At 45.3% G+C, this 12,464-nt stretch overlaps 1 protein-coding gene across 1 annotated transcript in view; it reads right to left on the bottom strand.

Moving 5' to 3' along the window:
- camta1a (calmodulin binding transcription activator 1a) overlaps positions 1–12,464 on the bottom strand; it is a 1,011,609-nt gene that overhangs the window by 22,023 nt on the left and 977,122 nt on the right. The window contains exons 19-21 of the mRNA XM_063208398.1: positions 11,339–11,768; positions 3,010–3,339; positions 2,328–2,572 (exon numbers count right to left, since the gene is read on the bottom strand). Of these exons, the coding sequence (XP_063064468.1) occupies positions 2,328–2,572; positions 3,010–3,339; positions 11,339–11,768 (1,005 nt within the window). The remainder of the gene's footprint in view (positions 1–2,327; positions 2,573–3,009; positions 3,340–11,338; positions 11,769–12,464) is intronic.

Here is a 12,464-nt window from a genome sequence, read left to right as displayed (position 1 = left end):
CACATTTTGAGCAATCAGTAAATAATAGTAAATATTGTTTTACATCCACTATGTGCACATCTGTAGAACCACTTTAATATGGTCTTCCACATCATGGTGATATTGTTCAATTCTGTTAGTGATTTTTGTATTTTAAGTCAATTGAAATGATGATGCCAGTCCTTGGGACAGGCGTTTTTACAGGGTGTGGACAGGTTTATAGCCATGAAAAGTAATAAAACTGCACTTAAATATTTCAAACAACTGTGTATTCGTGTGACAGACCCCTTGGCCATTACCTGGGTTCATTTTGTTTGTGAAAATTTAGTTGATTTTCAACAGAATTAATATTTTACTGCAGGGACATGTTTTTGCCAAACTTTCAAGAATCAGTGATTTATTCCTTCAATAGATGCCTGCGCCATTGTTGAGGCGCTAGACAAATAGCAGCTGCATATGTCTGGAAGTGGCCTCAAACCCAATCGATGACAACAAGGAGGACAGAGAGAGAAACGAAAAAGAAAACACACCTGGCTGTGTTACAGGAACGGAAAAAGGCACAGACGAGATTTGAGTGAGGTTGTGTGGGTATGCCTGGTTGTGTGAGTGAGGAAGAGAGAGGGATTGAGAGAGAGACTGAAAGAGGAATGAGAGAGAGAGCTCAAGATAGAAGAGAATAAGAGGAAGGGAGAGGCAAATAGAAAGGAGAGACCACTACCACTGAATAATTATGCCATGATGCCATGATGTGTATGTCTATACTCTACCAAAGAGGCTTGAGACAAGAGCATCAGGGAAGCATGCAATTACACTTCCGCGAGGGTCGGAGTGTGGAACAGGTCATAGGACAGCGTGAATGTTTGGCAGCTGTCCTTAATTACCCCCAGCAATTACTGCTGACCAACAGCTGCCGTTAATTTGGCCACAAATTATCCATCATGGTGTCGCCCCCACTGACCATGCGCAAGGGAGTACGGAAATTGTATCCATCGCACCCACTGACCAATGACCATGCGCAAGGGAGTTAATTTTCCATCCACTTGTGTCCTCAGGCAACGCCCCCGTACTACACCGTGGCCAATGCATTTCCCCCCAAGATATTGTTCTTCTGTTGAGTTTCTTTGACTCTACTTAACCCTGTGCTGATGTACTAATAAATAAAACAAACTCTACTTAGCATCTGCACTTGTTGTCTGCATTTACTGTGCACTTTGCATCTCCTATGTTGGCTTTGATTATGTCCTTGATTGGAAGTTGCTTTTGTTAAAAAAAGGCAAGTCTGCCAAATGCAAGATCATGTAATGTAATCTAATGAATGAAACATTTTCCATTCCTAAATGTGGGTGGCTGGGCATGTGAGTGAGCGAGCGACTGGGTGGGTGTTTGGTTGAAACTTATAACACCCCTCTCACCCCTGAACGCATCTGTGAACGCGTCTGACTGTGTGAATGAACAATACGAAGTATTTCCCCTCTTTGTCATTTGCACAAAAGGGAGCTCAATGAGCCGTACAATGCAATAAGAGGTAGGCAGTGTTTGAATGTTTTTTTTAACTCTGTGATTTGATAGAAAAGCACCGGCAATGAATGCCACTAAGAGGATATTTGGGTTGACTTGTGTCATCCAAAGTTTAAGAGGTATATATTTTACAAGTTGAGCTAAGGATTGCAGCACGATGAAATGCGGCAGGTTACGGTAGCGCTGCCATAATAACTCTGCATCCTGTTTACAAATTCATTGGGTTCGACTGCAGGTTTGATATTCATATTCAGGGAATGTGTCAAGGAAGAAGCCAGTGAGAATGTTCCACAGCCCTGATTTATGGAGTGCTTTACTGCTTCAGTGAAGTGCTAAAGTTAACGGCTTAATGAGGGAAATGTCTCAACACACATACTCTCACACTCACGCACGCACGGATGCACGCACGGATGCACACACACACGCACACACGCACACACAATACCTCGTTGACAAAGTAGTGAATGTACAGTACCCCACACACACGCACGCACGCACACGCACACACACACACACACACACACACAGGATGCCTATTTGAGCAAATAGTGCACTTCCTACACACACACGCACACACTTTCTCTCTCTCTCTCTCTCTCTCTCTCTCTCTCTCTCTCTCTCTCTCGCTTTCTCACTCTCTCTCATACACACAGACACACACGCACGCACAGACACACACACGCACACACACACACACAGAACACAGACACAGAACACAGACACAGAACACAGACACAGACACACACAGGTAAAGGCACACAGACACGCACACGCACACACATGCGCGCACACGCACACACACACGCTAAGACACACACACACACACCCACCTGCAGGTCATCCATGTGTGTGAGACACTCCTGGTTCTCCAGATCCTCCCGGTAGTTGAGGAGCGTGTCCGTGTCCACCACCATCTCCCTCTCCGTCATCATCAGCATGCTCAGGGACTCCCTCTGCCTCAGCCTCCCCGCCAGCTTCTCCTTCCCCAGGGTACCACCTCCTCCTCCACCGCCTCCTCCACCTCCTCCTCCTGAGCCTCCTTTACGACCGTACACCTCCCTCAAGCTCCACTTGGTGCCCCGGAATGAGCTCAGCTTGGCTTGTCCGAGACCTGTGACAATGATATCCGGACATACATGCAATGTGTGAGTGTGCTTGTCAGTTGATTGTGCTTGTTTTTAATGCTCATTTTAACGTAATAAAACACAAAAACTTTAACATCAGCACATACACACAGTACATACTGTATTGTCTATGCACATACATACATACACAATAACATACAGCATGCAATACAATACATGAAATAGTTTCAATAAAGATCAATAAAGAACTACAGGCTGTATTGGCTGCGTAGCAAATTCTGCAGTGTTGATTCAACAAATTCACAATTTACTGGGGATACTTGTTTGGTGTGCGACTGACCACTAAATAATAAACAAATAAATAAACGTTGAGGTTGAACATGAACTTGACCTCCTGTGCCAGCTCCACTGGCAGGACCCCCAGTCCCCCCACCGCCACCTCCGCTGGCTGCCCCATCCTCGAGCCCCTTCTCTGGGCTGAGGGGCTGCGGCGAGAGGGTCCTGGGGCTGGGCGAGAGCTTGTGGAACTGTTGCTGTTGCTGCTGCTGCTGCTGCTGATCCAGGCTCAGGGGGACGGACATGGCTTTGTCCGGTCGAGACTGCGCCCCTGACAGTGTCACCACAGGAGCTCCTCCTGCGGCTCCCCCTACTGTCCCGGAGGACTCAGGGTTGGGCTTGTGTTTCTTGGCCAGCGGGAGGTCTCGCTGGTACTCGCTGCTGTAGTAGTTGGAGGGCTCCGACCGTGGCCTCCTCAAGTCTGTGGAGACAAGAAAGAGGACAGCAACAAGAAAAAATTAGTAAAAGGGAAGTCGCTTGCGCTCTAACCTTCTTGGTGCTTCCAGTCCAGGACGGTAGACAATGGAAAGTAAACTGATCTACTTCAGAGAGACTAGGCCAGGGATGACTGGAGCACTCAGACATTTTTCAGTTATTTTATTGTGGTGCAAACACAATGACTGACGTTTCGACATCTTCAGAGTTTGACTAAACAATCCCTGATTGACCTTGGGAGCGCACACTGTTCAAGCTCTGATTGTTGGAAATGGCTGTCGGTCAAACAATGAGCTCATATGGTTGGCTGCTTAGCATCTTGCACCTCCTCCCAACATGAATATTTGTAAACAAAAAAACATATGTATACCTCTGCCTACACCCCCATCCATGGCTGAAGTGCCCTTGAGCAAGGCACCTATTGCTACAGGGACTGTAACCAATACCCTGCAAATAACAGTAAGTCCCTTTCTCAGCTAAGTGTAATGTAATGTAATGCAATGTAATCACCTATCAGGATTATAATCATTTAAAATAAATTTGATGCACTGGAGAAACATTATCATAATTGACAACACCGCAGGGAAAGCGGCCATAGTCTGTTCCTTATCAATTGATTCATATTACACACTCATGTCACTGTCCCAATTGACCTGCCATGTCATTGATCCAGAAACAGATGCATTTTTAAACACTGTTATTCACAACACAATCCTGTGGCGGCACTGAAATGTCAATATCGGTCACAAGTTTTGTTTGTTATGGATCAATATAAGTAACACTGTCAGTCTTTTTTCTCTCGTTTTAAACTTCCTCTGTGACTTAAAGTATCAGAGGTTTACTCTTGTCAAAACAGAAGACTCTCAATGAGCTGAGCTGACACAACAAGGCTGAGCTGATTCAAAACTTCCTTTTTGACTGTCTGAAAGTATCCAAGGTTCACTCTGTGGTAAAATGAAAAAGGGCACATTCAATGAGCTGTCAGTTCAATGAAATGAATTGCCTTTGTGAATATAATATTTTAAACCTACAATAGTGCTGTATTTATATGGTTTCTCAATTTTTGTTTTCCCCTGGCTGCGTGACCTGTGTGTGTGTGTGTGTGTGTGTGTGTGTGTGTGTGTGTGTGTGTGTGTGTGTGTGTGTGTGTGTGTGTGTGTGTGTGTGTGCGTGAGTGTGTGTGTGTGTGTGTGTGTGTGTGTGTGTGTGTGTGTGTGTGTGTGTGTGTGTGTGTGTGTGTGTCTCTTTCTCAGTGTGATTGTGTGCATGTGTGCGCGCGCGCGCGTGTGTGTGTGTGTGTGTGTGTGTGTGTGTGTGTGTGTGTGTGTGTGTGTGTGTGTGTGTGTGTGTGTGTGTGTGTGTGTGTGTGTGTGTGTGTGTGTGTGTGTGTGTGTGTGTGTTTGTGTGTGTGAATGGGTGACAGTAGCAATGGAATGTGCTAGAAACTTCAGTCCGCTCATTTGCCTGCCAAGGCCACAACACTGAGGATGAAATCAGAAGATTCAATGATCACACACACACACACACACACACACACACACACACACACACACACACACACACACACAGACACACACACACACACACAGACACACAGACACACACACACACACACACACACACACACACACACACACACACACACACACACACACACACACACACACACACACACACACACACACACACACACACACACACACACACACACACACACACACGTAAAGCTGGTCTGTCTGTTGGATGTCTATTTCTGAGAGGCACACAGATGGTGGGGTGGGAGCTAGGTGCCAGCAGCTTGAATTGAATCTATGAATGCAGTGAGTTTGGTGAGCGAACATTCAGAGTCCAGGCCTTTTGCTAGAGTTGTGTAGTAGGACTGTGTTTTGGCACTTCATTATCTCATTAATATCGGGCTATGATTGATTACAGTAAAATGCTTGGTAACACTTTACGTTTTCCTGCATAACACATTCATAGCAGCTGTTATAAAGTCTGTATGAAGCATTCATAATTGTTTCATGACCCATTCATACCAAACCTTTCATGAACCTAGGGGACGGAAGGACAGCTATTGTCAAAATAAAAGTTAAACAATGCAGCACAAAAATAGCAATGCTGCTTTGCAATTGTTTAACTTTTATTTTGGCACATTGCTGACAATGTTTATGAAAGGTTTGGTACGAATGTCTTACGAAACGGTCATGAACCCTTCATGCAAGGTGTATAACAGCTGCTATGAATGTGTTATGCAGCGACATGTCAAGTAAAGTGTAACCAATTGCTTTATGTGTGGTATTTATGCGATGTGCATTTGCAGGCAGTATGCCTAAATGCTCTATGTAATGTGCATTTGGAGATAGCAGGATTAACCGCTTAGCGCAGAGCCTGCCCTGTACCTTACTGTCACCAAAATTGTAATGGCTATGTCCTAATCTGTTAGTTAAGGTTCTCTGTACTGTCATAGCAATGTTGTTATGATGTATATACAGGTATGTAGATTAGCATTTCCAGTGAAGAGTGAAAAGGCCCTCCGGCAACAGCATCTGCACAAAGAGGCTACAATGGTCTATGTGTGGTATTTGTGTAATGTGCATTTGGGTGCAGCAGCACACAATGACTTATGACTGGTGTGGAGAAATGAATGCTATCAGATATGCATCAGATAAGGTGTGCCCGGTGTGTTACCTTTACTGTCTACGTATGCATGATATTCACTATCACCACCTCAGGCATGAACTGGTACGGCAAGCCTAGCCATTCTGAGGTCATGAATTTGCACGCTGATTTTGCAAGAGATCTCTGTAATGCTAAGCATGTGCTTCGGTAAGGACATGTCTCACAGCTCTGTTGTTGTATATCAATGACTACATACTGTACGTGCGTACACAGTATCTATACAGTCTACAGTCATTGACACATATGAATAGTTGATTTTTGCTAATTTTACACTTCAAACTGGAACAAATACTGTATATCACATACGGGGCAGCCGTGGCCTAATGGGTAGAGAGTTAGTCTTTCAATCTAGGGGTTACCGGTTCAAATCCCCCCTGACCTCTCCCTACATCTCCATCCATGGCTGAAGTGACCTTGAGCAAGGTACCTAACCCCACATTGCTCCAGGGACTGTAACCAATACCCTGAAAAATAATAGTTGTAAGTCGCTTTGAATAAAACGAAAGCGTCTGCTAAGTGTAATGTAATGTAATGAAAGTTTATTTATTGAACACAGGGACAGCATATAATTAAAAAAGCACAATATACAAGATTGTAGCCGTAGGGCTTAAATCCATCTTTTGTCCCTTGACAGTAGATGGTCCCTTAAAAAGAAATACAATATATGGTGCCTTTAAGTGCCACGTCCTAATTGAGTATCGTTGCTGATCATTTTGCTGTCCACAGAGTGAAACCTATATTTCCACTACTAACTACAATCGAAGGAACCAATTAAGTTCTTAAAGGGGATTTCATAGCAGACCTTAAATAAAAATTAAGACCAAGTGCCAGAAGAGCCTACTACTTTTTGTGATAGAAAATTAAGTCTACACAGAACCTATTATGGAGCAGCGTTATACACATTCCCGGCTCAGAATGCTACAAAGTTCTGAGATAGGATCTAAATCCAGTATTCCACAACCCACACCAACATAAGAAACCTATAAAGTTGATGGATGATAATTAAGTGAAGTGTTCTACATACTGTATTCCTGGCCCTGAAACCTACATAAGAAATTAGTGTAGGGTTCTACCCAGAAAAAATCCCTGGGAGCTATAATGCTGATGAGCCTAATGCCTTATGAGGTAAGACATAACGTAGAGAAACCGGGTAACCCTTTCCCTTTCCACTGTCCTCGAAAAGGAACGTTAATGACACCTTATTATATGGTGTGACGTCATCGGTCGAATGCTCCATTCATTTCAACGGGGCTCCCCAACGTTCGCACGTCTGTTATTTTTCGATAACGGACGGGTTGGTCTATAACAGACCGCTGTCAATGGCAACAAGACTTTTCACTGCTAAAGCGACTTTTCAACAAGACTCTAATCAGCTGCTGTGATAGACAACACCTGTTGTCGAATGCTGGCTACCTAGCTGTTGCCTAGCGGTGTTCCACAACGGCACTGTTTTGTTTTGCGCAGCAACAATCTTAACATTAAATAGGCCTAAAGAAATGTCCCCGCCATGTGTGAATCATTTAAGTATATCCATATAATAAGCGGGTTAACTTTCGGCGAGTCGGTCGCTTTGTGGAATAGCAGCACTTCAGAGAGAACAAGACCCCTCCGCTCCGCGTCGGGGTCTAAAGATTCTCTCTGTCGTGCTGCTATTCCACGGTAGCGACCTTCTCGCCGAACGTTAACCCTTACTTATTGACTGCTCTCATAACGTGCCATTCAGGTTTGGGAATGTCACAACACTAAAACAATGTCGACTTGACATTCCAAATAACGAATGACACTTTATGACAATGTCATGAAAATAAATGATGTGTCATACTGTAATGTTTCTGACACGTGTCATGCCATTCTTAAGCCATTTACACCTCTCCTTTAGGCAGACCTCTTCAGAGTGACCACCATTACACGGAACCAAAGTACGGTGTTCTTTTGTCGACATATGCTGTTTTGTTGGGATGAGGCTGGTTACATTGGTAACCCAAATTAAAACCCAAACCTTACGGAGGGCTACCTGTAGTGAGTTGCGATGGCTTGGCAGCTCTGTTCGACATGCAGCTCATATCTACACAAACTTGACCCAGGTGAAAAAGTGGTTCAATTTAGTACAATAAAAGCATGACTGAAGTGTACTTAGCATGTTAAAAGTGCACTCGTGCTTTTTGTGCTAAGAAAGAGTATGTTTACAATATGCTTATTTAAAGTGTACTTAAAATTAGATGTAATTAAGTTGCTCTCAAAGAAAGTACACTTAGCGAACCATACTTCAAGTGGACTTTGAAGATGTTTGGCTAAAGTGTATTTAGAGGAATATACTAATAGTGTTCTAATAGTGAACTTACTAAAAGTGTATTTTTTAATAACATATTGCAATTGTACTTTTTTTAAAGTGCAATATGATTACACTTCACCCAAATGTCTTTGAAGTGTGATTTTCTATAGTGTGCTTTAAAGTAAATCGTTTTAACATATTGCAAGTACACTTTTTCTAAGTGCACCATGATTGTACTTCAACCAAATATCTTCAAAGTGTGCTTATGTCACAGGTGGGGCGCGCGTTTGCTGGCCGCGCCCACTTTGATACTACTACCCTGGGAGTTCACTGCACAACACCAAAAACCAAGACACAAGTTCCAGTTTTCGTTCTATTTATTTACCACCACTGGATTAAAAGTCAAAGGGGTAGGCCTAGTTGTCTCTGTCCATTACCCACGGGGGAACCCACCCACGCCCAAGTCTGAAGTCTCCAATGGAATGCTTGGACAGTCCAGCCACCAAGTCTATCCGTGCGGGGGTTGCGAGGTGAATTACACTGCAACGGGGGCATGGCACACACGTTCAATCGGGAGCAGCTGGCGGTGATGAGAAGCGATGGGAGTTCTTCTGCGTAGGCCCGGAATAGCTGGTTGGTCTTCAGCAGTCTTGGGTGCGAGCGAGAGGAAAAGAGAGAGCGAGAGAGAGAGCGAGAGAGAGAGCGAGAGAGAGCGAGAGAGAGAGAGAGAGAGCGGCGCACTCACGGGGGCCACAGTAACCAGGCGAATACGAGTCACTCATCTTCACGGTGGGGCATGTCCGTCTCACCCCTTTCCATCGAGGCAGGTTCAGCTGGCCGTCACTCTGATTGCGGACTCCTTCTGGGCACTATGCCAGTCGCGCTCTCTTCCGTGCTGCCAGTTTGCCTTCTGATCCATAGGATCGCGTCCACTTCTCATCCAACTTCTCGTCCCTTTCGCCTGGCTCTGTCCGGTTACCGGTGTCCGACGTCTCCCATCTTGCCGCTCCACTCTCGCCTCTCTCTCCCCTCAGGATGGCATTCTCGCAGTCATCTCTCCTTGCGGCTTCCTCCTCACAGTCTAGTTTCTTGCCGTTGAAAACTCTGCTCACCAACCCACGTGCACCAATCACCTCCATCCTCCTCACCTGCGCTCCATTATCCTAATCATGCTCCAGGTGCATTACATTGGGAATGAATGACATCTAGTTTTCGGTTCACTTGGGCCTCAATTGTCACCCCGTGACACTTACACAAAGTGTATTTACCCATAATGCACCATCATGCATGTCCCATCATCCAATGCACTTCTTGAAGGTAAATTTCTCAAACAGAAAGCCATTCATCCTGAAGGAATATTTTTGGTTTGCATGAAAATATTACTCATTGTTATATTCTGTGTTTATTGTAGGGGTTTTTAAAATTTAAAGTGGTACACAAAAAATGACCATGTTCCCACCGTCATTATGATGGTCACGTATATGTTCTGGTATATATAGGCTCACACTTCCCATAATGTCCTGGTTGGAGGTAAGTTGGAATTAATTGTTCAAACAATTAATACAGTATCACCATAAATCATCAATCCATGTGATCAATTGCAGGAAGGGGGAGCATGATTGAACCGATGTGAAATGTGTACCTGAAATCTCTGTAACAATGCAATGATTGTAAATGTCAGTAATGCTAGGCATGCATACTGGAACACTACTGTGCCTGTGGAAGTGTGTAATGTACAAGCTCTGAGAACCAGCATGGATTGTAATATTAAATTTATATTATGTCATGTACTTGGGAGTGTACTGTAAATACACTTTAAGCATACCTGTTATATATTTACAATACTTCATATGATATACTTTTTACAGACTTAAAATGTTCCAATGTAGTGCGAAGAAGCATGAAGTTAATATACTTTTATTGTACTTCTAGTAACAATAAAATGTTATAGAAGTGTACTCAAGCACACTCTTAATGCCATACGAATGCATGAAAAGCGTGTTTGGAGCATACTTTCAAAAGTATGCTTGTAGTGCACTTAAAGTTGTCCAAAAGCGGTGCCAATTTAGCATCCTCAGTGTGCTGCAAGTGTGCTGAAGTACTGCTTTAGTAGTGCTTCAGCGCACTAATAGTGCAATGAAGCGCACTTTAAATCGCCGAAAATAGTACACTTTGTACTAAGTACGGTCAAAAAAAGTACACTTTAAGTATATGGGTTTTTCACCTGGGGAGACTCTGAGTTCTTGCGGACTGACCCCGTCCTCAACCTGTGCCTGTGGCCTTGTGTTTCACTAACACCTCGCCTCCGTGGAGAAAACAATAAAGTTTCCCCGCTGTCAGTCTATCCACAACCACTTTCGGGGGACTATTCTTCATTCGCAGAAGTAGTAGTTCATACACCGCGCTCTTCCGTGTGGTGCGTCTCCAGTTGAATAACTTGGAAGGTGAAAAAGTGGATCGCACTCAGGTTCTTCTTTTCCTCTTTTTTATTTTGTTTTTACATAGCAGCAGAAGTGTAGACAAACGTTTCGGCTGTTGCCTTCGTCAGTGGAGACACTGACGAAGGCAACAGCCGAAACGTTTGTCTACACTTCTGCTGCTATGTAAATACAAAATAAAAAAAGAAGAAAAGAAGAACCTGAGTGCGATCCACTTTTTCACCTTCCGACTATTCTTCATTCACCATCTTGATTGCAAATGAGAAAATTACTTTAGAATTGCACTCATGCGAGATATTGACTTGCACTTCTGTCATCAGTGATGCCATCGCAAAGGCTACAAGCAGGCAAGGGAGCAAGGGAGGAGTTGCAGTACGTGAGCTATTAGAAAGAACCCACTATCGGCCCTTATGTGGCCAACCGGTAGGGCACTCGCCCTTCGATTCCCGCCCCGGGTCCTTTGCCCGCCCTTCCCCGTCTCTCTCTCCCCACTCGCTTCCTGTCACCACCTTCACTGTCCTGTCATAAATTAAGTCAAAAGACCAAAAAAATATATTTTAAAAAAGAAAGAACCCACTATCACATAAGGCCCTTACCTCCAGACGTCACACTGCTAGCCGTGGTGTTGGTCGTATTGGTGGGCGCTCCACTCCTCTGTCCACCACTAGGGGTGCTCATCACCCCCTCCGCCGCTGCCCAGTTCACCATCCAGCCTCCAGCATCAGACGCGGGGGTGTTGCCACCATTATTATTGTTGTCGGAGCCGTTGTTGGGCGAGTAGCCTGCGAGGCGCGATCCAGGCGGGGGTGGGGGCGGGGGCAGGGGCGGCAGGGCCAGCGAGGAGGCGGTCTGCTGTTGCTCCTCCCTCTGGAGCTGCTCCAGGCACTCGGCCAGCTTGGTGTGGCCCCGCGAGCGCGCGATGGAGAGGGGCAGGCGGCCCAGGGAGTCGGGGATGGCCAGCGCCCGCCGGTCCCACTTGTAGAGCACCACCGCCGCCTCGAGGTGGCCCAGGGCGCACGCCCACATCTGGGTAGAGTAGAGAGACACGCACAGAGGCAAACACACATGCACACATTAGACACAAAGACAGGCACAAACGGCAAATACACATGCACGCGTACACATATGTACACATTGCGTGCACAAACCGACATGCCCACGCACGCCACGCACGCAGGCAGGCACACACACACAAAAGGCTCACACACACGCACACACACACACGCACACACACACGCACACACACACACACACACACACACACGCACAAACACACACACATGCACACAGGCACGCGCACACAGGCACGCGCACACACACACACGCACGCACGCACACACACACACGCGCGCGCACACACACACACACACACACACACGCACGCACACACACACACACACACACACACACACACACACACACACACACACACACACACACACACACACACACACACACACACACACACACACACACACACACACACACACACACACACAGTGCACAGGAGACACCAATTAAAAGTTCATCATTGAACAATAGGACAAGAGGACACTGACAGTAACTGGCAAGGGACACAGTCAGGCACGGCTGTGATTAGGCTACGTTTTATAGACTGACACTGGATGCCAACCTGATGTCTCTTTAAAATAACTACTTAGGCAAATATTTAGGAACTCTATCCATTTTTTCAATTTGCTTTAAATTCACTGAGGCAAACCT

The sequence above is a fragment of the Engraulis encrasicolus genome, chromosome 10 (genome assembly GCF_034702125.1).
Source record: "Engraulis encrasicolus isolate BLACKSEA-1 chromosome 10, IST_EnEncr_1.0, whole genome shotgun sequence".
NCBI classification, from domain to species: domain Eukaryota; kingdom Metazoa; phylum Chordata; class Actinopteri; order Clupeiformes; family Engraulidae; genus Engraulis; species Engraulis encrasicolus.
Note: the sequence above shows the minus strand (reverse complement) of the source record. Positions and strands in the feature narration are given on the sequence as shown.